Below are 26999 nucleotides of genomic sequence, written 5' to 3'. Positions count from 1 at the left end.
CTTGTGTCTCTTGTCACATTGTCAATGTGTCACACATACTCATGTGGGATTCCTACCAGTTACAGGTAAAAGGTTGCATTCAAAGGTGGGTAGAGCTTAGAATAATGAATTTAGGTGTGTCATGAAAGACAACATACACCTGGACATGAGTATTAGGAGATCAGAGTTACTAATTAGACCAAACCTTACCTCCGTTTCCCACGATATAGTATAGGTAAATTGACCTTAACAGGATTGGGCTTAAATGCAAAAATCATACACTGTTAAGGTAGTTGAGCCTCTACTGCCAATGTTCCAAGTGGGACTTGGGCCTAAGAAAATTGTCATCCTGCCAATGAGTGATGTGAGATTGAGTCACAATGGGAGTCTTGTCAAGCTGGTACTAGCTGCCAGCATTATAGGGCAGTTGAGACCCTGAAGGATGGGGACTAGCAGGGAACCATCTAGAAGGTAGAGTCTAGATCCAGAGTGGGGCTAAATGAACATAATGTGGGGAGGGGCTTTTAACAGTCATGTGGCCAGTTAGAAGTCCTCAGGGTCAAGTTTAAGGGAAGTGGGTGATTTCTAGTAATCTTGGGACATCTGGGCAGACTACAATTCAGGGCCAGAGGATAGAACTGAAGCTAGGTAAGTGTTCATAGCCATTGGAAAACCTGGGAGAGCTTTGTTGGGCTTATTTTTAAGGAATAAGACTTAAGGTCCTCTGTTAAAACTACATTTGTACTTAACCTGTACCAGGCACTACTGTAAGCTTGGCACATATTCGTGACTGAGGTAGGTATTAGATTTAACAAAAAGGCTAATTGTCCAAGCTAACAGCTGAGTAGAGTCTGCACAAATCCACACCTGTAGACTTGTGGGAGGGAACTTCTAGACCTGGGCCAGCCTTTTGTCCAGTTCTGGTTAGTGGCCTACTGAGAGGAGGTGCTCAGTAAAATGAATGGTGTTAGTTTTCCCTTTAGAATCAGGCAGGGAGTTTAGTTTCTAGTACAAGTGAACACAGGCAGGGTAACCTGCTGGGCAGGAAATAACATTCTCTGTGTAGCTGAAGCAAAGTTGTCAGGTATTCTAGGCCCTACCCTTTAAGCCTCCTGCTACCTATCTAGGCTTTTTCAAACAGGCTCTTCTCGCCTATTTCTGAGTGTAGGCAGTCCTATCCGTCATTGCTAAACTTGGTCTTGGAATCAAAGCCTGCCTGGTTTGAATCCAAATAGCACTACTTGCTGTCCATGTGAGCTTGGGCAAGCCCCTTAACCTCTGCCTCCTTTTTTTTCATCCACAGAATGGGGATGATTAAAGTACCTACCTGTTGGGGTTCTAATGAGAAATTCGTTATTTTGTAAAAAGCTGTTTCATAAAAGCATGAGTTTGTTAAATACCGCTTACCAAGCAAACCACCTGGGATATGGTATCTAATAAATGTCCAATAAATAGCTATTACTAAACCAGGTTTATCTCAGAACCAGCCCTATTTCTAGGAGAGTTTAAGGGATTGGTAATGCCCAAGATCACCTAACTAGTAAGGAGCAGAACCAGGATTCAAACCTACTTCCCAAACCATATATATTACTAGCTTTGAGCAAGACAGTGGTATTTATTTTTTTGAAGATTTTGTTTATTTGACAGAGATCATAAGTAGGCAGAGAGGCAGGCAGAGAGAGAGGGGAAGCAGGCTACCCACTGAACAGAGAGAATTCCATGACCCTGAGATCATAACCTGAGCCAAAGGCAGAAGCTTTAACCCACTGAGCCACCCAGGCACCCCCAGTGCTGATATTTGTGTATTATTTAATACTCCATGCACCTCCGTAAAGTAGGTACTCTTTGTCCCCCTTTTGCAGATGAGGAAAGCTGAAGTTGGAGGATAATAAGGAACTTGTCCAAGTTAAACAGCCAGTAAGTGGCAGAGTATGAATGTGAGCAAGGCAACTGACTACAGAGCCTGTTTTCAATCTATGTCATATCATGCCTCAAAAAATACTATTTCCACCTGGCTTAAACCACTTCTTTTTGTATTGAGCTAATGTAATAACCACGACACCATAAAGCCTCAGTTTCAGTTGTAATGAATTATAAACTTATGCGCCCAGTTTTACTTGACAGTAGAAAATAGAGTGGAAATGAGTAGTTTCCTGGGGAGTGAGAGCCTTTCCCTGGCCATGCCTCCCTCTTTCCCCACCTTCTATCTTTGGGATGGATGGGACCCACATTTTAATGATAGTACCTGACATTTGATGAAGATTTGCTATGTGCTAGGCATTCTTTAGTTTTTTTTTTTTTTAAGATTCTATTTGATAGCGCATGAGAGGGAGAGCACCTGCTGGAGAAGGGCCAGAGGAAGAGGGAGAAGCAGATTCCCTGCTGAGCAGGGAGCCCCACATGGGGCTCTATCCCAGAACCCTAAAATCACAACCCAAGCCAAAGATAGACACTTAACCGACTGAGCCACTCAGGAGCCCCATGTTCTTTAATCCTTAAAACAGCCTTACACAATGCAGGGAATTTTATTAAATCCATGTTCTAGAAAAGGAAGACAAAATAAGGTTATATCATTTGCCCAAGACCACACAAAGTGGAACTTAAAGGTCTTTGTCTCTAGGGCCTGAATTCTGCACCACCATCTTCACTTTTCCTTACAAGCACACCTTGGAGTGCTTGGGGTGGTTCACTGGGTTAAGCCTCTGCCTTTGGCTTGGGTCATGGTCTCAGGGTCCTGGGATGGAGCCCCATGTTGGGCTCTGCTCATTGGGAACTGCTCTCACCCCCCTTCCTGCCTCTCTGCCTACTTGTGATCTCTCTCTCTCTCTCTGTCAAATAAATAAATAAATAAAAATAAGCACAACACTTTGAGTATCCCATCATGATAGTTGTTAGCATTCTGATGTGGTTATATTTAAACTGATGTACATCTAACTTACTAGTTGGGTCCTCAAGGAGTGTGGCCATCTATGTAAGCTCAGTACCTGTACTGCCTGGCACATGGCAAACGCTGGTTGTTGTTGGGTTTTTTTTTTTTTTTCCTATGTTCTATTGATTTCTGCTTTTATCTTTATTGTTTTCTTATGATTAGATGTAGTTTATATTCCTTTTCCTCATTTCTTTTTTTACTAAGATTCGTTTATTTGAGGGGTGCCTGGGTGGCTCAGTCATTAAGCATCTGCCTTCAGGGGCGCCTGGGTGGCTCAGTGGGTTAAGCCGCTGCCTTCGGGTCAGGTCATGATCCCAGAGTCCTGGGATCGAGTCCCGAATCGGGCTCTCTGCTCAGCAGGGAGCCTGCTTCCCCCCCGCCCGCCCCGCCTGCCTCTCTGTCTGCTTGTGATTTCTCTGTCAAATAAATAAATAAAATCTTAAAAAAAAAAAAAAAAAGAGTCTGCCTTCAGCTCAGGTCATGATCCTGGGGTCCTTGGATCAAGCCCCACATTGGGATCCCTGCTACTCGGGAAGCCTGCTTCTCCCTCTCTCCCACTGCCCCCTTGTGTTCGCTCTCTCGCTGTCTCTCTCTCTCTCTCTCTCTCTCAAGTCTTGGGGAAAAAATAGATTTATTTGAGAGATAGCACTTGAGTGGGGAAAGGGGCAGAGGCAGAGGGAGAGAATCTGGAGCAGATTCCCTGCTGAGCATGGAGCAACACACGGGACTCATTCTCACAATCCTGAGATCATGACTTGAGCTGAAATCAGGAGTCAGACCCTTAACTGACTGAGCCACCCAGGCACCCCTCTTTACCTCACTTTTTTTTTTTTTTTAAAGATTTTATTTATTTATTTGACAGAGAGAAATCACAAGTAGGCAGAGAGGCAGGCAGAGAGAGAGAGAGGAGGAAGCAGGCTCCCTGCCGAGCAGAGAGCCCGATGCAGAACTCGATCCCAGGACCCTGAGATCATGACCTGAGCCGAAGGCAGCGGCTTAACCACTGAGCCACCCAGGCGCCCTCTTTCCCTCACTTCTTTTTTTTTTTTTTTAAAGATTTTATTTATTTATTTGACAGAGAGAGATCACAGTAGACAGAGAGGCAGGCAGAGAGAGAGAGAGGGAAGCAAGCTCCCTGCTGAGCAGAGAGCCCGATGCGGGACTTGATCCCAGGACCCTGAGATCATGACCTGAGCCGAAGGCAGCGGCTTAACCCACTGAGCCACCCAGGCACCCTTTCCCTCACTTCTTAAGGTAGAAGTTGAGGTCATTGATTTAAGAGTTTTCTTTTATTTAAATAGAAGCATTTAGTGCTATAAGTTTCCCCCAAATATTGCTTTAACAATATCCTAAACTTCTGGTATGTTGTGTTTTCATTTTAATTCAGCTCAAAATACTTTCAAATTCCCTTTTGATTTCTTTTATCTCTGGGCTGTTTAAAAGTGTATTCATTTTTAAATACTTGGGAGTTTTCCAAAGATCTTTCTGTTATTGGTTTCTATTTTAATGTCAGTGTAGTCTAAGAATATACTTTGTACGACTTGAATCCTTTTAAATTTACCAAGACTTGTTCTATGACCTAGAACATGGTCTATCTTGGTAAATGTTTCATGTACACTTGAGAAGAATATGTATTTTACTGTTGTCTGAAAGCAAGGTGGAATGTGAAGAAAGGTGAAGCATTTTATAAAGGTCAATCAGTCAAGTTGGTTGCAGTTGTTCAAGTTTATGTCCTTGCTGGTTTCCTGGCTACTTGGTCTATCAATTACGCAGATTGGGTTGTCAAAATCTCCAGCTAAATTTGTGGATTTGTCTGTTTCTTAAAGAAGTTCTATCAGGTCGTGCCTGGGTGGCTCAGTCAGTTAAGCATCTGCCCTCAGCTCAGGTCATGATCCCAGGGTCCTGGGCTGGAGCCCCGCATCGGGCTCCCTGCTCAGTGGGAAGCCTGCTTCTCCCTTTGCCTCTGCCTGCCACTGGCCCTGCTTGTGCTGTCTGTCAAATAAATAAATCTTAAAAAAAAAAAAAAAAAAGGACTATCAGTTTTTGCTTCATGTATTGTGAAACTTTGTTACTAGTTGCAATATGTTCGGGGTTGTGTATTTTGATTAATTGACTTCTTTATCATTTATGAAATTACTTCATTTCAGTACGTCTTTGCTCTGAAATCTACTTTGTCTGTTATTAATATAGCTGCTCCACCTTTCTTTTGACTAGTATTACCAGAGTATCTTTTCCATCCTTTTTCTTTGAACTTATTTGTGTATTTATATTTATACTGTATATCTTGGGCACCTGGGTGGCTCAGTGGGTTAAAGCCTCTGCCTTCCAGCTCAGGTCATGACCCCAGGGTCCTGGGATCGAGCCCCACATTGGGCTCTCTGCTCAGCAGGGAGCTTGCTTCCTCCTCTCTCTCTCTCTCTGCCAGCCTCTCTGCCTACTTGTAATCTCTGTGTGTCAAATAAATAAATAAAATCTTTAAACTGTATATCTTGTAGGCAGTGTATAATTGGGTCTTGCTTTTTTGATTATGATAATCTCTACCTTTCACCTGGAGAGCTTAGACCCTATTTTTATATGATTAATGTACTTTGGCTTGAATCTTATTATTATTTTTTTTAATTTGAGAGAGAGAGAAAACATGGGCAGGGGGAGAGGCAGAGGAGAAGAAGACTCCCCACTGAGCAGGGAGCAGGATGCAGGGCTGGATCCCAGGACCGTGGGATCAGGACCTGAGCCAAAGGCAGATGTTTAATAAACTGAGCCACCCAGCGCCCTAGAGTCTTATCATTTTGATACATGTTTTTATTTGTCTCATCTGTTCTTTATTTATTTTGTCTTCTTATTCTGCCTTTTTAAAAAATGAGTATTGGGGGTACCTGGTGGTTCAATCAGTTGAGCGTCTGACTCTTGAATTCTGCTTGGGTCATGATCCTGGAGTCCTGAAATGGAGCCCCACATCAGGCTCCTCGCTCAGCAGGGAGTCTGCTTTGGATTAAGTGTCTGACTTGATTTTAGCTCAGTTTGTCACCCCATGTATATCTCTTTTATATATGTTATAAAACCCACAATACATTATTTTGTTTAAACATGCAATTGTCCAGGGCAACTGGGTGGCTCAGTGGGTTAAGCCTCTGTCTTCAGCTCGGGTCATGATCTCAGGGTCCTGGGGTCGAGCCCCACATCAGGATCTCTGCTCAGCAGGGAGCCTGCTTCCTCCTCTCTCTCTCTACCTGCTTCTCTGCCTACTTGTGATCTCTGTCTGTCAAATAAATAAATTAAATCTTTTAAAAAAATAAACACGCAATTATCCTTTTTAAAGTTTTAAGAAAGAAAACAATCATTCAAAACTGAAGGTGAGGGGTGGGGGTGGGGAAAAAACAACAACAACAACAAAAATGAAGGTGAGGGGTGCCTGGGTGGCTCAGTGGGTTAAGCCGCTGCCTTTCACTCAGGTCATGATCTCAGGGTCCTGGGATCGAGCCCCACATCAGATCTCTGCTCAGCAGGGAGCCTGCTTCCCTTCCTTTCTCTCTGCCTGCCTCTCTGCCTACTTTTGATTTCTGTGTGTCAAATAAATAAATAAAATCTTTTTTAAAAAAATGAAGGTGAAATAAAGAATTTTCCAGTGCCCTTCATTCCTCTGTGTAGATCCAGATTCTCGTCTGGTATCACGTTTCTTGTGCCCGAAGGTCTTCCTTTAATATCTCTTTTACAGTGGTTCAACTGGTAATGAATTCTTTTAGCTTTTATATGTCTGAAAATCCTTTTTTTTTTTTTAAGATTTTATTTATTTATTTAACAGAAGAGGTCACAAGCAGGCAGAGAGGCAAGCAGAGGGCAGAGGGGAAACAGGCTCCCTGCCGAGCAGAGAGCCCAGTGCGGGGCTCGATCCCAGGACCCCAAGATCATGATCTGAGTCGAAGACAGAGGCTTAACCCACTGAGCCACCCAGGTGCCCCAGAAAATCCCTTATTTTCACCTTCATTTTTGAGAGATGGTTTTGCTGGATATTCCTTATTAGATATAATTTTGCTGGAGTACTTTAGAGATGTTGCTCTGTTGTCATCTTGTTTGCATTGTATCCTTGTCTCGTTTCTCTGTGTATAACGTGTCTTTTTTCTGACTGCTTTTAAGATTTTTGATCATTGGTCTTAAGTAATTTGATCTTGATGTGTCTTGTTTTTCTGTGCTTGGAGTTACTTGAGCTTCTTGGATTTTGTGTTGGTCAAGGTTCTCCAGAGAAACAGAACCAACAGGAGGTATGTGTACAGATAGGTAGATAGAGATTTTTTTTAAAGATTTTATTTGTTTATTTGGCAGAGAGAGATTGAGAGAGACAGAGAGAGAGAGAGAGTACACAAGCAGGGGAGCAGCAGGCAGAGGGAGAAGCAGGCTCCCCGCCGAGCAGAGACCCCCCAATGTGGGACTCTATCCCAGGACTCTTGGATTATGACCAGAGCCAAAGGCAGACACTTAACGACTGAGCCACCCAGACGTCCTGATGGAGATTTATTTTAAAGAATTGGCACACGTAGGTGTGGGGGCTGGCAAGTCAGAAATCTGTAGAGCACTTTGGCAGGCTAGAAATTCCAGCAAGAGCTGGTGTTGCTGTCTTGGCAGAATTCCTTCCTTTAAGGCCTTCTACTGATTGGATGAAGCCCACCCACATCACAGGAGATAATCCACTTCTTCTTCTTCTTCTTTTTTTTTTTTTGTTTTAAGATTTAATTTATTTATTTGACAGAGACAGAGATCACAAATAGGCAGAGAGACAGACAGGTGTGGGGGGGGAGCAGGCTCCCTGCTGAGCAGAGAACCTGATATGGGGCTCTATCCCAGGACCCTGAGATCATGACCTGAGCTAAAGGTAGAGGATTAACCCACTGAGCCACCCGGGTGCCCCAGTAATATGCTTCTTTAAACTACTGATTTAAAGGTTATCATACCCAAAAAACACCATCACAGCAACATCTAGACTGGCATTAGACCAAACAGCTGGCCACCATAGCCTAGCCAAGTAGACATACAAAATTAGCTATCACAGATCTGTAGGTCTGTAGTCTGCACATGTTTAAGCTGTTATTTCTTCATATATTTTCATCCCCAGCTCCTCTTTGCTTTCCTGTATCAATAACTCACTGATTCTATTTTCAATTTTTCAAAAATTCTTTTCTCTGTCTTTCATTTTGGATAGTTTCTATTGCTATGCCCTCAAGTTTACTAATCATTGTTTTTGCAATATCTAATCTATTGTTAATAGCAATCCAGTGTATCTGCAATCTTAGATATTGTCAAGAAATTAACTTTTGGCCATTTTATATCTTCCATGCTTCTACTTAACTTTTACGAGCAGAATAAAGTTACAATAACTTTTTTTTAAAAGATTTTACTTATTTGTTTATTTATTTGAGAGAGAGATAGAGAGCATGAGAGCATAAGCAGGGAGGAGAGGGAGAAGCAGGCTCCCTGCTAAGGAGGAGGGGCCCCATGCAGGATTCAATCCCAGGACCCCAGGATCATGACCTGAGCTGAAGGCGGATACTTAACCGACTGAGCCACCCAGATGCCCCTATAGTAACTTTCAGCGTCTTTCACTTCTATCATTTGAGACAGTTCCTAGGCCAATTTCAGTTGTTTGTCCTCATGGTTTTCGTTCAATAAATAAAACAATGATAGAATGTGAAGAAATTAAAATCAGTAAATGGGTTCAGGATAGGAAAAGACGAAGTCGAGCCAAGGAAGGCTTCACAGAGATGGGGCTGGACAGAGCCTTAAGCTATATCAAGAGCTTAGCAAGGCAGGTACGAAGGCACCCATGAGGGAAAACAGCCCAGATAAAGGTGAGAAGGTAGAATGAACATGGACATCTTCGGAGTATAGTGCAGAGGGGAAGGGAAGAATAGGAAATCAACAGCCTGGGGCATTTGCCACCGGTGTTCCAAGAACAGCAGACTCGATACCTGAGTCTTTAAAGATTTTGAAGCAGGGCAAGTTCTCACAGCCATAATTTAGGGAGACAAATGTGGGGACCTCGGAGGAACAAAATGGAGGGAAAAGGATGAGAGGGAGGACCAAAGGCCAGGAGGGCAGAGCTCTAGACCAGAGGGGCAGAAACAGAAACATGAAGGGAAGAGAAGAAGGAAGAATTAGGGGTGCCTGGGTGGCTCAGAGAGTTAAGAAGGAAGAATTAGTAGGATTAAATCTTTACTTCTCAGAGAACCTTAATCTTGGCTATAAGGATGAAGTTGGGAAGAGAGTCTAGATCCATACAAAACATGTTTTATTTTAGGGGTTGGGTCTTCTGGGAAGAGATATAGGGCTGAAACTTAGGGTGGAAGTCAGAACCAGACCAAATGGGCTGTCTTCTCCGTTGAAAGAAGAAGAGTTCTGGTCCCCTTCTGCTTGTGTGCTGACCCCAAAGAACTTGCCTTAGCTCTATGAACCCCATTTTTCTCATTTTCCAACAATCATGAGGTTGTGTAAGGAACAAACAAGCTCATGGACATGGGTGGATGTGTTTCTGTAGTTAGCAAAGGGGTTGATAAAATGGGTGATAATAATCATTCTTAAAATTATGTTAAGCCATGTGAATGAGAAAGATCTTGGAAGAAGACAGCAGAGAGATCAAAGATCCAGAGTTGAACCTTGGAGAAATTTCACAGAATATTATCCCAAAGAGGAGTCCATGATGGAGGCGGAGGTAAACTTGGAGAGGTAAGAGACCCTGAAGGTGGGGAGTACTTTTTTTTTTTTTTTAAGATTTTATTTATTTATTTGAGAGAGAGCGTGCACAAGCAGGTGAGAGGCAGAGGAAGAGGGAGAAGCAGACTCCCCGCTGAGCAGGGAGCCCCATGTGGGACTCCATCCCAGAACCCTGGGATCATGACCCGAGAAGAAGGCAGACGCTTAACCCAGGTGCCCAGGTGGGGAGCACTTTGTGGTGAGGTCCATATCAGTAGGAGAAATTCAGTTGGTAAATACTCATCAAAAGTGTCCATCTATTATAGACAATGGGGAGGGTGCGTGCTATAGTGAATGCTGTGAAGTGTGTAAGCCTGACGATTCACAGACCCGTACCCCTGGGGCAAATAATACATTATATGTTAATTAAAAAGAAAGTATCCCTCTAGGGTGTGGGTATGACTGAATGACTTTCAGAGTCAGAATCAACATGAAATGGAGAAAATACCCTTCTGCAGAGGTCCCTGCCCTGATCTCAGAAATCCCCAGCCACAGTCAGATGACCTGAGAGGTCACCCCAGGGAACACCTGAAATCCTGAACAGTTTGTATCCATCCTGAAGAAGGAGTGTGTTAACAAGAGAACCTAGTCAGCTTGATGTCTTTTTCCCATCTCCAGTCCCAACCCCAATCCACACCTTCATCTTCTTTCTTAGCTGGTCTCCTTTGCTTCTCTTGCCCCCCACCCCCACCCCACCCCACCCCTCTGTGTTTCCCCTCCCACCAACTCCATTTTCCGTTTTGCTCTAAAACAAAACTCTGCTCAGGTCACTCCCTTGCTCAGATCCCTTCCCTAACTCGCCACTGTTCTCAGGACAGAAGCTGTACTCCTTAGACACACAAGGTCCTGCATCATGATCTGACCCTCCACTCGAGCTTTCTCCCCTCTCCCACCGGCACCCTCTGCTCAAGTCACACCTAGGCAGTTTCCCGCAACCACCCTAGGTTCTCATCGCTCCCTGTCATCGCAAGGGATGCATCTCCTAGATGCCCTGCCCTCTTACCTTGGAAAGCCTTTCTTTCTTTCTTTCTTTCTTTTTTTTATCAAGTAGGCATTGAGGCAGGCAGAGAGAGGAGGAAGCAGGCTCCCCACTGAGCAGAGCCCGATGCGGGGCTCGATCCCAGGACCCTGGGATCACGACCTGAACCGAAGGCAGAGGCTTTAACCCACTGAGCCATCTAGGCGCCCCTTGGAAAGCCTTTCTTAAACCCAGGCTGAGCCCGATACCCTGCATGGTTGTTGATGGTCTGATTTCTCATCTTTCTCTGTCGGGGTCCCTTTTGAGAGCAGGGAAGATCATTATCTCTCTGCTCCGTACAGTCCCTGCCCCACCAGATCTTCCCAAACTCTGGTTTCAAGCGGTCTCTGATTGTCAGTTCACTGGTCCGGATTAGGAACTTCCCAAATACGTTACACACAGTCCGCAGTCCGCGGGCCAGGGGCGGAGAGAGCCTTGTCCAGCGCTCTAGCCTGAGCGCGCCACTTGCACTTCCCGGGGCGGCCGCCAGGGGCCGCCGGGCTCTTTGTTTTCCTTTCTGGCCCCGGGTCGGGGCCGGAGGCCTGCAGAGCGCATGCTCTGGGGCAGTTCGCGGCCGGGCCGGCGAGCGGAGGAGTTGCTTGTGGCGGACCTGCAGCGAGGTAGGTCGCGCCCGTCACGGGCGGAGGGTCGGGGCGGCGGGTCGAGGCGGAAGGCGGCGCGCGGAGCAGCCACAGCCGGAGCCCTGGCGGGCCGGGGCCGTTGCCCGCGTGCTCGTGTCGGCTGCGCCGGCCCCACGTGAAGCCGGGCGGCAGGAAGGCGCGGGTGCGGGCGCGCGGGTCCCCGGCCCCGCGGGGCGCCCTGGCGCGGGCCCGGCCCCGCCTGGCTCCAGCGAGGGCCGCGCGGCCCCCGTGCCGCCGCGCCTCTCCCGCCCGGCCCGCGGCGCCCGCTCGGGCGGGAGATTCAAACGGCCCGAGCGCGGCCGGCGGGGTGCGCGCGGCCGCGGTGACCCCGCTAGGCGCAGAGCCGCGCGCCTCATGGCCCGGGACCCGGCAGGGGCTGCGCTTCCGGAGCCGGGAAAGTGGTTTTGACCAGCGTTCGTCTGGAGGATGCGTTCGGCCGAGCAGGGGGAGGGATCCTGCCGGACCAGAGTGTGTGCTTGAGGAGCGCGAGGGTAGGCTGGGGAGGGTCGACTTCAGGGAAAGAAGGCTCAGCGTCAACCAGCACCAGGATGAAGACTGTTGACACTCGGAGAGGTGTGCTGTGAACCCCGCATCAGCTCATCTGTCAACCGATTATTTACTGACTGGCTGCTCCGTGCTGCGCTGTCAGGACTGGGGAGCAGTGGGGAGAAGGGCCCCGTGTGGCCTTTACAGAGCTCCTGGTCTCCTTGGGGAGACCCATCTGGGGGCCTCAGTCGTGGTCCAGGGTGCCATCGAAGTATGTCCGTGGAACCATTCATTCATTCATTCATTCATTCAGGTAGTAATGAAACCAGGGTGATACACTTGCCTCCAAGGTAGGTGGCTCTTAGTGGAAGTTGACTCTATACCTGACTTCTGTTTACTTGTGACTGTGTCTCACTCTTCTTCCAGACAGTAAGCTGCTGAAGAAGGGAGCTGTTAGAATGTTAGGGAATGAGAGGTGGGGGCAAACGATTGCTACTTATTTCTAGCCCAGACACTTAGTGTGTGGTTAAGAAACACACCCAGAGTCTATACAAAGGACTGATTTGTACAGTCCAGGATATGCAGGTGGGTAATGGGTGCTGGGCTCCACCTTTTCTTTCTTTCTTTTCTTCCATTCATTCATTCATTCATTCATTCATAGCTTCTTTCTTTCTTTCTCTAAGTAATCTCTGTACCCACTGTGGGGCTCCAACTCATGACTCTGAGATCAAGAGTTGCCTGCTTTTCCGAGTGAGCCAGCCAGGTGCCCACAGGGCTCCACCTTTTTGGGGTGCCTTGATCCCCTGTCCTGCCTCTGGGATTGCTCACAACAGCATTCTGCAGTACCTGAAGTCTTCTATCTGAGAGACATATATTCTGAGGCTCACAGAGAACTCAGGTCTGTCTTTCCCTAGGTCCTTCAGTGGCTCCCACACCCACCTGACCCACCCACTCAGACCCAAACTCCTCAGTGTCTTCTCTCTGGTCCCACCACCCTCTTCCACTCAGCTGGCTTCTGCCCTCACTTGTCATGTTTGGCCAAGCTCACGGATTCTGGGGAAGCCTGCCTGGGCTGCCTCCACCCCTGCCTGGACCACGGCCTGCCTTTGGCCGACCTGGTTTTCGTTTTTGTTTTAAGTCAGTCAGCAAGCTATACCTTGGTTCTAGTCCTCTCTCTTACTGGCTGTATTCTCTGAGCCTCAGGCCCATCAATTGATTTAGGAGTGATAGTACTTCTTCTGCTTGTGGTGACAAGTAGAAGGCTGTTGGCATACAGAAAATAGGAGTGGCCGGTACCGGAGAGTGGCTCGTATTTCAAGGAGTAGGTTGGTATGATGGACAGACATGTAAACTATAGAGTAGTCATGGTCCAGAAGTCTGTCCCAGTTTCTCTGGGAGAGAATGGTTAGATTAGGATGAGGGGAGGGACCAGGAAGGTTTACCAGTGGAGCTGGATTTGGGACTGAGTAGACATTCTTCCAGTAGGATAAGGGATGGGAATAGAGACGCAAATGGTCTGGAGAGAATAGTAAGCAATCTGAGATCGTGTAGGAAGCAAAAGGAGGGTGTGATAGAGAAGGAATGAGGCGGTATGTTCTATCAGTACCAGACTCTGGAGGCCTTTCGCACCAAGCTAAGAAATGTGGGCTTTGTCTCTCAGGCAGAGGGAACCACTGGGGAGTCTGAGCTAGAAAGCAGCTTGTTTCAGGTCTGAGGTTTAGAAAGATCATGACTGACTTACAGAATGACACGGGGTGGGGATCAGGAAGACCAGAGCCAAGGGGTTATCTTTTCTTGGGGAGAGGGTATGAGAGACAGTTCCCAGGCAGCCTGGGAGCCTGAGGAGCCTGGGGAGGAAGCTGACAAGGGCACCAGCTTTGGAGTCTGACCAACCTGGTTGAGATCTTCACTTCTCCCAGTCCTGGGTGAGATACTCTTAACTTTCTTTGTTTCTTTTTTTTTTTTTTTTTAAGATTTTATTTATTTATTTATTTGACAGACAGAGATCACAAGTAGGCAGAGAGGCAGGCAGAGAGAGAGAGAGGAGGAAGCAGGCTCTCCACAGAGCAGATGCAGGGCTCGATCCCAGAATCCCGGGATCATGACCTGAGCCGAAGGCAGAGGCTTTAACCCACTGAGCCACCCAGGCGCCCCTACTCTTAACTTTCTGAGCCTCAGCTTCCTCATCTGTAAAGTAGGATCAGGGTGCTTAGCTTGCAGTGAGATGCCCCACAATGTTCACCAAAACACAGGTGGCTAAGGAGATGTTCACTGGATTCCAGCCCACAGGAACACATGTTTTTGTTAGTGCCCTGTGATACCAATCACCTCATGCCTCATGTTTATTTTCCGTCTCCACTCCAGACCTTGCCTACAGGTCAGCCTAGCATCAGCACCAGTATGCTGACATAATTCTCTTCCCTGTGTTTTCACTTCTTGCTGTGAGTACTTTTCCGCACTACAGCACCGGCTCCCTCCCTGCCACAGCTGTCCTCTGCAGGTCATTCTGAAGAACTGGTGGGAGATTTACCTTTGGCAGGACAGGGCCTTGGACACAGGGAACTGGCTGCCAACTTGGCCAGAGGTACAGGCTGTCTACCTGAAACTAAGGGATACCTGTTCTATCCCACAGCCCTTAACCCACCCAGCTCTGCATACTTAAACGTCGCCTCTTGCTGGCTCCCAAAGACTTCGGACTTCATGAAAACATATGGTAAAATGGGGCTCTTGGGTTTCTCCTCCCCGGTTGTCCCCCAGTGTTCTCCCACCTCACTAAATAGAAGTTGACCATTCTCCAAGTCAGGTTTTTTTTTTTTTTTTTTAAAGTAATCTCTATACCGAGTGTGGGCTCGAACTCACAACCTTGAGATTAAGAGTCACATGCTCCACCAGCTGAGCCAGCCAGGTACCCCGTTCCATTCTCCTAGTCAGTTAAGCCAAGGCCTGGGAGGCTTTGTGTTTGGCCAGGCTTATAGGGGGATCCTGGGGAGGCCTGCCCGGGATCCACTGGATTTCTTTTAGGATGAAGAAAGTCATTCTGGATCCCTCCCTCTGCCTCACTCCACACATCTAAACCACAGATTGAATCTGTCTCCTAAGTTGATCTGTTTTGTTTCCTTTTCCTCTCTTAGCTCACACAGACCCAGTCAAGTCACCACCATCTCTCCTTTGGATGCCTGCAACGGCTTCCTCCTCCAGTCCATCCCAGTTTCTTTAGAGTAGCCAGAACAGCCGCTTAAGAGTGTAAATCGGATGAAGACTTTCTTGAACGTTTTCTGTTTTCCCTAGAAGCCCATGCGTGATCCAGCCCCTGCTCACTTCTTGCCGTCTGACCAGTTCTCCAGCTGCAGCGCGCTGGCCTCTCCCAGTTCCCAAACTTACCACACCGTGTTCCAGGCCAGTTTTGTCCTGGTCTTGCAGTGCCAGGTTTCTCAGATTTCAGGTCCTAGCTTAAACGTGGCACCTCCCTCACCACTCCCTTCCGCTACCCCAAGTTATTTTCTTTTTCTTTCGGTTTTTTTTTTTTTTTTTTTTTTTTGGTGTGATAAAATATACACGAAGTTTACCATTTTCACCATTTTTTTTCCACTTTAACCTTGTTTAAGCATATAGCTCAGCGTGGTTAAGCACACACATTGTTGTGCACCCCCAAGTTATCTCTCATGTCTCCTTGCTTATCTTTCACTCAGCACTATCAGTAATGTTTCTTTCCTGCTACAGTGTAAGCTCCATGAGAACAGGGAGAGGGTTAGGCTCCTTTATCCTTGCCACATGTGGCCCAACGCCAAGCAGTGGTAATAGGCACTCAAATATTTGTGGAACAAATGAATAAATGCTGCCATGTCTTGCGTACTTACTGTGTGCTTGGCACTGCAGAGTCCATTACAACATTTCATTCAGTTTTGACAGCAGGCCTGAGAGGTGGTCATAGCATTCCCTCCGACAGAAGAGGAAACAGCTCAGAGGTCAAGGCTGCTGGCCAACCAGGGTCACAGAAGCCAGGGTGAACAAGCCACAGCTCTAGCAGATGAATCCAGTTCCCTCTAATCCCAGAAAATGGGCATCTTTAGCATGGTAAGGGGTGGGGGGTTCTCAAAGAGGTGGGTCCCAAAGAGAGGAGTCCCACCCCAAAAGAATAAAAGTTGGGTGACATTCAGAACTGCCACCTCATCAGAGTCAGAACAGGCCTGTCACAACCTGTAGAGGAAGCTGAGCCTACACAGGCTTGGAGGGTTCTGAACCTTTGGCTGCTTCCTTATCTTCAGTCCTTTGTTCCCTGCCAGGATAGTAAGCAGAAGTGTGCTCAGAAATTCAGAGATCATTGGCCTTGTGTTCATTACCAGGCAGTGGGGAGCGGGAGGGGCTGATGCTCTAGGACCTGCTGGAAGGAGGAGATGGGGAGGAGGTTAGGCCCACAGCTGAGCCCAGGAAGGGCTCTTGAAGTTCTCCCTCTGGTTTATAGTCTTGGGTAGAGTCTCATCCCTTAACTGAAAAAGGGAGGAGAGGTGGGTTAGATTAGATTAGAGCTGTGCTCAGGCATTGCCTGGGGCAGGGTCTAGATGTTGTATTTGAAGGTTTTATTTGTCAGAGAGAGAGAATGTGTGCACAGGCAGGCAGAGAGGCAGGCAGAGGCAGAGAGAGAAGCAGGCTCCCCGCCGAGCAAGGAGCCCGATATGGGACTCAATCCTAGCACCCAGGGATCATGACCTGAGCCAAAGGCAGCGGCTTAACCAACTGAGCCACCCAGGCGTCCCTAGATGTTATAATACCGATATGAGTGTATAGTTTACAGTATTAGCTCATTTAATCCTCAATAACAAAGATATAGGTACGATTATTATCCCTGTTTTACTGAGGAAGAAACTGAATCATGAAGAGATTAAGTAATTCTGCCCAATGTCAAGCACTTAGAAAGATTCTGGCCCTGAGGCTCTCCGTGGGCACAGGCTATTCACTTCCACATCAGGTTAGCTCTGAAGGGCGCTGACCCCTGCTAGCCACTCCAGAACCTTTGCAGTCCAGATTGGAGAGCCCCAGGCTTCGACAGTTTCACAGACCAGGGCTCAATAAGGATTTATTTCTGGGGCTGGGTGTGTGGAGGAAGGTGGCTTTGGACACAGTTTGGGCTGGATTGGAACTGAGAGAGCTGGGGAGAGTGTCTCTGGGAGCAGCCTTGAGGAAGACAGGGAGACTTGTGGGGCAGCAGCAGCCAAATGAGGGAGCGATTTGGGGCCAAAGCCCTCAGCTGTCCTGGATGGTGCTAGGTCCAAGAAACTTTCTTGCCACTCAGTGCTTTCCTTTCCCCTTTTTGTAACACCTGGTGAGTGTATACAGTGTTTATTTTTATTTTTTTTAAGATTTTATTTATCTGCGTGAGAGCACAAGCAGGGGGTGCGGCAGGCAGAGGGAAAATCAGGCTCTCTGCAGAGCATGGAGCCCCATGCAGGACTTGGGGGATCCCAGGACCCTGGGATCATGACCTGAGCTGAAGGCACCTGCTTAACAACTGAGCCACCAGGCGACCTAAGTGTATATTTCTTAATTGGACTGTTTAGGAAAGCCAGTAGGAAAGCCACTACTCAGTAGTGGCACTTTTGGATCAGGGGGCACAGATGGTCTGGTTTGGTTTTATATAATGAGAATAGCTTTTATTTGGTTGGTTGGTTGGTTGGTTGGTTGGTTTTTCTTTTGGTCTGAAAACAATAGTGCTTTACCGAAGTTACTGTTGGTTATCTCAGGGTTGAGGGGGAGCTGTGAGAGATACTAACTTGATTTTGGTTCTTCAAGGTTTTAATTTTTTATAATAAAATAAAAAATAGGGGTGCCTGGCTGGCTCAGTCAGAAGAGCATGCAGCTCTTGATCTCACGGTCATGAGTGTGAATCTCACAGGTGGAGAAATTACAGAAATATATAAGTAAACCTAAAATAAATAAATAATTGAAAAAGACATGTAAAGTTCTTTGTCAGATATCTTAGATAATACAGGAAGGTACAAAGAAAAAAAAATGTCCATAATCCCATTTTCCAGAGGTTACCATTGTTAATAGTGAATATATTTCCTACCACAGAGTCTTGTGTACCTATTTTTGCATGTATATGCCTTTTTTTATGGGATGATGGGCTGTTTTTTCAAGCTGCTTATATTATTTGGCAACAAACATCTTCCTATTCAATAAACAAATCTCTGAAGGCGTCAGTTTTAATGGCCTCATATTGTTCTATCCTGAATATACTGCATATTTCCTAGGCACCCCCTACCATGGAGCGTATGGGTTGCTCCTTTTTTTTCTTTTTTTTTTTCTTTTTTTTTTTTTTTTTGGTTACTGTTAGGAAGAATACAGTAGAGAATATGTATGAAACCTAAACTTTGGGTGTATCCACTATTCTGTCCTTGTTCTTCTCAGGTAAACTCTGAGAAGTGGAATTGTCAGAATTCCTCTTACCCTTTTTAGGGGTTCTGGTAAAGGTTACTTAGAGCAGGAAAATGACTTCCATTTCTGAGATGGAATATTTGCCTCGGTTTTTCAGGAAAGGAAGATGCCACCCAAACGTATAGCTAAGAGAAGGTCACCCCCAGAAGATGCTCTCCCCAAAAGCAAGAAGGTGAAGGGTAAGTTGGTGCTGGCCTCTGTCTCTGAATGGGAGACCTCTTGGAGCCCCCAGAATCTAGGACTGGGCTCCTTCCCCCTGACATCCCCCTGACAAGCTGAGGGGCCTAGAAGCCCAGGAACTCCACCCCGATGGAGGGTCTTTTGTAACTTACTGAATCCTACCCTCAGCAATTGTAAAGGAGCAGAGACTTGTCTACAAGCACTCAGGCAGTACTGGCGGGGGTGGGGGTGGGGTGGGGGTGGTAAGACCCTAGTTAGGACTTTGCTCTAGGGAGTAATATACTATGGCTAAGACCACTGACTTCCAGAAGTGGGTTCAAGTCCAGGCTCTGCCACTTTCTAGCCATGTAGTTTTGGGCAGGTGACTTAATCTCTCTGAGCTTTGAAGTAACCCATTCATAAAACAGAGGAAAGAACAGCACCAATCTCGCTGGGCTATTAAGAGGAAAATGAGATAACGTCCTGGTAGCATTTGAGGGAGGTATCTGTGCTTTGCTCTTTCCTGGGACCCTGGAGGGAGTCAGGGAGGAGAAAAGTCCACCCCCAATCTGGGAGGGAATAGTGTGGACCCACACTCAGACAGTGTCTGTCTTTTGCAGACCATCGTAACCAGGCAGTGAGGGCCGTTGCCTCCCATCGCGTTCCAGGTGCCCGGAGGCCGAGCCCTCCTGACCAGAAAACCCGACCAGGTGGCTCCCTGCCCAGGGCACCCTCTGCGCAGCCGTACTGGCCCTGGCAGCCGTGGCCGCACCCCCGGGGGGAGGAGCTGGATGCCATTGGTTGCCCAGGGCTGCGGGCGTCTGCCATTGGCCCTCAGATGGCGCTGTGCCTTCCACTGGTTGGCTTGTATCTTTCGCAAATGCTTGTCTTCTGTCTTACTCCTGCCCCTTCCTCTTCTGCTGTGTGTCTGCTCCCAGATAGGAGCGGAAGGGTTCTGTGGGAGTATGTCTAGGACTTAAGTCGCAGCCTGAGGGTGGTGGCTAGGGACAGTGCTCTGACCCATGTAGGTTCCTTTGGTTGCAGTGCAAACTTTACTGTTTATTAGCTCCATGACTCTGGGAGGGTTACTTAACCTCTGAGTCTCTGTTTCCTTTCCTATAAAACAGGAGCCTAAATGTGGAAGGCCTGTAGTATAACTTAGGGGACTACAGAGCAACTTAACATTCGTAGAGTAAGCAGCCAGTAAAGGATAGACCTTATCTGAGTTCTCACTGTTGGCACCACGACTCCTGAGAACTTAGAGCTGTTCAGGAAAACTGTATCCTCACTGTTCTCTTCCCCTCCCCACCAAGATTCATTTCACAATATTGAGTGTCTTCATGTTGCCATGTCCTCCCTCATATTAGTACGTGCTCAGTTTTTAATTTTCACAAAAACCTTGTGACATAGTTATCTTTGCTATTCACATTTTACAGATGAGGAGACTTAGGCTTCCTAGAAAGGTCCTATGACTGGTCTGTGGCAGAGCAAGGGCTTGAACCCAGGCGTCTGTGGTCCCAGAGCCCATGCAGCGACCCCTCCTCTCTCCTGTCATCCTGCACACTCAAGGGCTGTCTTCTTCACCCCTCAGTCTCCCATAGGTCCCACAGCACAGAACCAGGCATGGTGCTGACACTGGGCCAGGGTGACGTGGGCCAGCTGGGGCTGGGCGAGAATGTGATGGAGAGGAAGAAGCCAGCTCTGGTGCCCATTCCAGAGGACATCGTGCAAGCCGAGGCTGGGGGCATGCATACTGTGTGTCTAAGCAAAAGTGGCCAGGTAGGTTGGGGTGGGTGGCCCAAGACTGGTCTGGGCCTGGGGTTGGAGGGCTTGAGGAAGGAGCTTTGAACCACACACATTACTCTGTGGAGATGGAGCTGGTCAGCTGCACAGGGAGTGGTCTAAACAAGAATGGACTGAAGCCAGACTTGCGCTAATGTGGGTATCTTGGGCACAGGTCTACTCCTTTGGCTGCAACGATGAGGGTGCCCTGGGAAGGGACACATCCGTGGAGGGCTCAGAGATGGTCCCCGGGAAAGTGGAACTGCAAGAGAAAGTGGTACAGGTGTCAGCAGGAGACAGTCACACAGCAGCCCTCACTGAGGATGGTCGTGTTTTCCTCTGGGGCTCCTTCCGGGTAAGACTGGGTCTGGAAGACCGCATGGGGGCAGGCTGGCAGAATTCACTGGTGAGAGCCCAGTGATAATCCATCTCCACCTCCCTGTTGTACCTAACGGCGGGGAAATCAAGGCCCGGAGGCAGAGCTTGGACCCAGACCCAGGTCTCTTCATCCAGGCCTGTCCACACCCCTGGCTCTTTCCTTGAATCTATATTATGAAGTGTGTTATCTTGGGAAAAGGGTGGGTCAAGGAGGCCTTTGGGCTGAGGCAGATCCAGGAAGCCTGCAGTCCTCACCCATCTCCCTGCCTTCAACCTCCCCTCTCCCCCGCCCTCTTCTACATCTGTCAGGGGTTTTGGGGTACATGGAAAGGATTGTCACATCTCAGAATTTCTGAGGCAGGGGAGTTTAAACAGTAGAGTCAGCATTAAAATTGTTTTGGTACTTTGGTATTTATTTTAAAATGTCAAAAATAAAGGAATCATGGGGCGCCTGGGTGACTCAGTGGGTTAAGCCACTGCCTTGGACTCAGGTCATGATCTCAGGGTCCTGGGATCGAGTCCCGCATCGGGCTCTCTGTTCAGCAGGAAGCCTGCTTCCCTCTCTCTCTCTCTGCCTGCCTCTCCATCTACTTGTGATTTCTCTCTGTCAAATAAATAAATAAAATCTTTAAAAAAAAAAAAAAAAAAAAAAAAAAAAAGGAATCAGATGAGGACACCTCATCGGGGCTGTTTTTAAGCCTTTTTTTTTTTTTTTTTTTTTAGATTTTATTTATTTGACAGAGAGAGACAGAGAGGGAACACAAGCAGTGGGAGAGGGAGAAGCAGGCTTCCCACGGAGCAGGGAGCTCAATGAGCGGCTCAATCTCAGGACCCTGGGATCATGACCTGAGCCGAAGGCAGACACTTAACAACTGAGCCACCCAGGCACCCCTGTTTTTAAAACTTCTTATGGAGAATTTCAAACACCTGAAAGTAGTCAGAAAAGTACCGAATACCCATCTACTTGCCTCCACTGTCATCAGCTTGTGGCCAAGCTTATTTCTCTCTACTCCCATCCACTACCCTATTCCTTTGTTATTTTAATGCAAATCACAAGCCACATAGCATTTCACTCATGAAGTATTTCCCTGTTTGTCCTGGCTCCTGCCCAGCGCCTCGTCCTCATCTGGCCCCAGTCCCCTTCACCAGACAGCTCTGGGGTTGCTGCGAACCTGGACCTGGCTGGTCTGGGGCAGACAGGACCGGCCGGTAAGTGCTCTGTCTGGCCTTCCAGGACAATAACGGTGTGATTGGACTCTTGGAGCCCATGAAGAAGAGCATGGTGCCCGTGCACGTGCAGCTGACTGAGCCTGTAGTGAAGGTGGCCTCAGGTGAGCCTGGGGGTACTCACATTAGGCAGGAGCTGGAGAACTCGTTCCAGGGCAGGCCTGGTCTTGGACCTTACAGACAAGCCTTGTATCCTCTGCCTTCCTCTCCCCCGCAGGAAATGACCACTTGGTGATGCTGACAGCTGATGGTGACCTCTACACTTTGGGCTGCGGGGAGCAGGGCCAGCTGGGCCGTGTGCCTGAATTATTTGCCAACCGTGGTGGCCGGCAGGGCCTTGGTAGGTGGCTTACGTCCTTCTGGCAGGGCAGCTAGGAAAGCCACCCCCTGGAGAATGTCAGAAGCAGGAGGGATTCTGTGTATTTAGGCTTGCATCAGATAGGCCTGCAGTGGTAGGTGAGATCTCTCTAGAGCCAGACCACCCTGGATTTGAATCTTGGTTCTTCTACCTACTGGCTGTAGTTTTCTTATCTCTAAACATACTGGATGTTTCTCATCTCTAAACATACTTCATCGGGTTGTGGTGAAGTGAAATAAGTTAATATAGAAGAACATTTGGCACATGGTAAGTTCCATGTAAATGCTACCTTTTACGACTCGGGGAGTCTGAGTGAGGCACTTGCACTGTCTTGACCTCAGTTTCCTCTTCTTTAAATGGGGAAAAGGAAGAAGAATCCCTGCTTAGCTTCCCTCCAAGGGCTGTAGTAATGGGGAAAAACACAGAGGACAGAGAGAAGGTGTGTGTGTCTGCCACTGACTCCAGTCTCCTCTCTGCCTACAGAACGACTCCTGGTCCCCAAGTGTGTGATGCTGAAATCCAGAGGAAGCCGGGGTCATGTGAGATTCCAGGATGCCTTCTGTGGTGCCTACTTCACCTTTGCCATCTCCTGCGAGGGCCATGTGTATGGTTTTGGCCTCTCCAACTATCATCAGCTTGGTGAGTCACAAGCTGGGATCTTGCACAGCTCAGAGTGACTTGGCCTGGCTTCACTGCTCATTTGCTGGGCACCCTTGTTGGGGTCAGCTTATGCCTCAGATCCATAGTTTTGCTCTCTGTAAAGTGAGAAGATCTATACCTTGGTATTGGTGTGGGGGAGGCAGCCTCAGTATGTGAGGGCATGAAGAAGGACAGCTCCTTGGACAGCTTCACCCTTGACAGTTCTATCCTGGCCTTTTCTTTCCAGGAACCCCGGGCACAGAATCTTGCTTTGTACCTCAAAACTTGACATCCTTCAAGAACTCTACCAAGTCCTGGGTGGGCTTCTCTGGTGGCCAGCATCATACAGTCTGCATGGATTCGGAAGGTGGGACCGCTTGGCTTGCGGGTGGAGTATTCCTTGGGCATAGCCCAGCCAGACTCCTGAGACTGGGGTCCTTGGAACCTGGGCCTGCTCCGTGGGTTGGGTCAGATGTGGGTCCATGAGGGCCATCCCCATCCCCCAGAGTCCTGGCACTCATCCAAGTATGAGCTCAGTGGGGTCCTACGGGGGTTCTCCCAGGCCTCCCTGGGACAGATGCTGCACACCTGCTTCTCACCACTCTGGGCCTACCTGGAGCATGTCCTCTGCTCCTCCTCATCTCTCCTCCCTCCTCCCACAGGAAAAGCCTACAGCCTGGGCCGGGCCGAGTACGGGCGGCTGGGCCTTGGGGAGGGTGCTGAGGAGAAGAGCATACCCACCCTCATCTCCAGGCTACCTGCCGTCTCCTCGGTGGCTTGTGGGGCTTCCGTGGGGTATGCTGTGACCAAGGATGGTGAGTTGGGGCTGCCCATCCTCGGTGTGGTCGTGTCTTAGGGGTCGTGATTCTTACCGGACTGCTCGTCAGGCTCTGGTGTCCATGATTAAACAGAGCTGAGATGCAGACAGCACTGTTTGTGAGAACCTTGTTTTCTCCTGTCAGAAGCTCTGGCTTTGATGAACATAAAATTCATAAGGGTGATGTGTTTCGTAGCATAGGAGAATAGTAAGGAGAGATATACCACCGAGGCCCACACAGGCAGTAGGACTTGAATCCAGGTCTCCAGAGTCGTCTTTTTTTTTTTTTTAAAGACTTTTATTTATTTATTTGACAGAGAGAAATCACAAGTAGATGGAGAGGCAGAGAGAGAGAGAGAGGGAAGCAGGCTCCCTGCTGAGCAGAGAGCCCGATGCGGGGCTTGATCCCAGGACCCTGAGATCATGACCTGAGCCGAAGGCAGCAGCTTAACCTACTGAGCCACCCAGGCGCCCCAGGTCTCCAGAGTCTTAACTCGGGTGTCTCTTTACACTTTCCACCAAGGTGACCCCTTTATTTATAACCTAGTATGTGCCAGCTTCCCAGGGAGTTGTACTTAGACTTTTATTAGGAGAGAGAAGGCTTAGTCACTAGGGTTCTAGCAGGCACAGCCCAAGACGGTATGAACCAGGTGGTCACCAGACCCTGGGTGGGTGAGTGGGATAGCCACAGATACTTTGAGAAGTCTGGAGCTGATGGAAGCACTTGACCTGGAATTACCTGGGAAGAGTTCCTAAGGAAGTGGTGCTTGTACTAACTTTAAAGGTTCAGTCCTTTATGACAAGCAGTGGAGGGCATCCCAGGCACAGGAACATCCAGATCAGTCTCTAAGGCCATTGGAATGGCAGGTGGTGTAGGGGTTTGGGGAGTGGCTAGTCACGTAGAGCCTTGAATGCCATGCCTAGGAGCAGGGAGAAGTCTTTAGCAATGTGTAAGGACTGTTGTCTCTGCTTGACAAAGCTATTTTTTTAATCTGTCATCTCTTTGGCTTCTCCCAGCTTCCCTGAACTCCAGAGGCTGGGGCATTGCTAGGCTGTTACGGGCCAAAGCCAAAATTCACCCTCATGTTCCAGGCTTCTCACAGTATAAAAGATGGGGCTAGGGATCCTAGAGACAGCTGCCCCCATTTCTCTCCCCTGTAGGTCGTGTTTTCGCCTGGGGCATGGGCACCAACTACCAGCTGGGCACAGGGCAGGAGGAGGATGCCTGGAGCCCCGTGGAGATGACCGGCAAACAGCTGGAGAACCGGGTGGTCTTATCAGTGTCCAGTGGGGGCCAGCACACAGTCTTACTAGTCAAGGACAAAGAACAGAGCTGATGAAGCCTCTGCGGGCCTTGCTCCCGGCCCCACCACTCTCCCTCCTGAAACTGGGAAGCTATGATGACTACAGATTCCAACAGCCCCCCCCCCCCCCCCCGCCTCGAGTACTCTGTCATCTCCTGCCTTTTTCCTATCAGCAGAACAGAATCCTTTTCCTCTTTTCCGTCCTCCTTTCCTGAATCATCCTGCAACCTACAGGATGAAGGGGAGTGGGGGGAAATGGAAGAGGGGAGGAGTTTTGGCAGCCGGAACATGGCTCACCCTAGAGCTTTGTGATTAGACCTTTCCCCCTCATCCCTACCTCCCATGGTCCTGGCTGACCCTGGTTTTGCCTGCCAAAAACCAAAAATTCCTCCCATGGGGATTTGGTGCCCACGTTCTGAAAAGTTGGGAATCATCAAGCCCTACACTAGCCATGTGCCACTCTCTGTCCTTCACAATCCACAGGCAGACAAATGGTATGGTGGTCAGACCCAGCTGTCATGGACCTATGCCGGGGGGAAACTGGAGATGGGGCAGGGCTGCCCAGCTGTGGGCAACCCCAAGCCAAATATTTGGCCCTCAACAGATGTCCATGGAGAAGAAAAAACAATGGTCCTCCACTTGATCAAGAAAAAAGCCAATCAGCCTTCGTCCCAGAAGCACAAAGCATTCCGCCCTTCAGACATTGCCTGAGTATCCTGCCCATCGGACCTGCCTTGCCTGTAGCCAGGGGCCTGAAGTCTGGAAAGGAAGCTACATCTGCAGAGCAGGACTTGGAGGGGTGTGGGGAAGGAGAGTCTTATAAACAAACTTACAGCAATATTGAGAGTGAAGGGGGAGGGAGGGGAGAGGGGTCAGAGGGACAGAGGCTGGTGCACAGAAAGGGAAGCAGCAGCTTGTACAGAGGCTGAGAAAATAGAACAGTTTAAATTTTTTTTTTAATGTAAAGTATTTTGGAGGGGAGAGTGAAATCTTTTAACACTTTGAATAAATCTAGAGTTTTATAAAACAGGCCACTTGTTTTCTACATACTCCCTGCTTTTTTAAGGGAGCTCCTGCTGTGTTGGGAAGAGCAGAATAAACCCATACCTATGCACCTGGGCAAGGCTAGGACTTAAGTGATGTCGCCATGTCCTGGTAGGTGCCAGTCAGCTGTTGATGTGGCTGTTTCATACAAATCAAAAAGAAAAAGTTGGTTGATTTTTTTGCTTAGGTATTTATGTTTCAGGAATCACTGGAGTTTTTTAAAAAAAATTATGCTGCATAATGTGAGACATGAAATGGATCTTTTAATATCCTAATCCCAATCCAAGGTTTGAGTATAGCACATAGCTATAAATACTTATACTAATCTTGCTGTTATATCATTTCTCAACAGCTGATGTAATTGATTAAACATGGTTAACTGCGCAGTAACTCTTAAGACTGCTTACTACTCCTATAAATGTAGATCTTTCCAGGCATTTGAGCAACCAGATCATACAGCTGACCTGTCTACAATGGTGATCCCTAGCCACATGTGGCTATTTACAATTAAATTAATTAAAATTGTAAAAATTTAAAAATTAATTTCTTTGTTTGGACTAGCCACATTTCAAGTCCTCAGTAGTCCCGTATGGCTGGTGCCTATGGGATTAGGCTATGCAAACATAGAACATTTCTGTAATTGCAGAAAGTTACAGTGGACAATGCCGATCTAGAAGGTCTATTAATGTTTAACAGGAAGTTTTTTTTATTATCACCAGAAGGATTCTTCTTGGAAAAGACTTGAAAAAAATGAATATGATGTAAAAGAACTTCAAATGTATTCTGTGATTTTTTACCCCCTGGGAAGTTTTGGTTTTAATACAGGCAATATACTGATTGGAAATTGACTTCTTAAAAGGGACATCACACTTTTGATTCTAATATTTCCTTTGAAAAGAAGCACTTGTATCTCTGCTACTCCTCACCCCCTCCCAAAAAAAGTCCATTTGGTTTAGACTTACTGGAGTTTTCCCATTTGACAGGATAGCATGTTGAAAATACTCTGTTCTTAATAACAGCTCTTCTGTGTTGGAACTTAAAATGAGCCAAGCATTGTGCTGAACA

The 26999-nt window shown here is 47.8% G+C and overlaps 1 protein-coding gene across 6 annotated transcripts; it reads left to right on the top strand.

Annotated features, from left to right (window-relative positions):
- Positions 1 to 26150, top strand: RCC1 (regulator of chromosome condensation 1). Of its 6 annotated transcripts, XM_032361551.1 has the most exons (13): positions 12 to 627; positions 1842 to 1896; positions 9491 to 9622; positions 18324 to 18405; positions 19006 to 19095; positions 19977 to 20164; positions 20343 to 20522; positions 21780 to 21876; positions 21990 to 22112; positions 22614 to 22769; positions 23017 to 23136; positions 23432 to 23584; positions 24748 to 26150. In XM_032361551.1, the coding sequence occupies exons 4-13, from the start codon at positions 18333 to 18335 to the stop codon at positions 24921 to 24923; spliced, it is 1356 nt and encodes a 451-aa protein (XP_032217442.1). In that variant the 5' UTR covers positions 12 to 627; positions 1842 to 1896; positions 9491 to 9622; positions 18324 to 18332; the 3' UTR covers positions 24924 to 26150. The 6 variants fall into 6 exon arrangements, with proteins under 6 accessions (XP_032217443.1, XP_032217442.1, XP_032217441.1 ...); XM_032361550.1 differs by lacking the exon at positions 1842 to 1896; XM_032361552.1 differs by lacking the exons at positions 1842 to 1896; positions 9491 to 9622 and having other exon boundaries at positions 1 to 627.
- The last annotated feature ends 849 nt before the right edge of the window (positions 26151 to 26999 follow it).

Source organism: Mustela erminea, chromosome 10 (genome assembly GCF_009829155.1).
Source record: "Mustela erminea isolate mMusErm1 chromosome 10, mMusErm1.Pri, whole genome shotgun sequence".
Lineage (NCBI taxonomy): Eukaryota > Metazoa > Chordata > Mammalia > Carnivora > Mustelidae > Mustela > Mustela erminea.
This window is presented reverse-complemented; position numbering and strand designations above follow the sequence as displayed.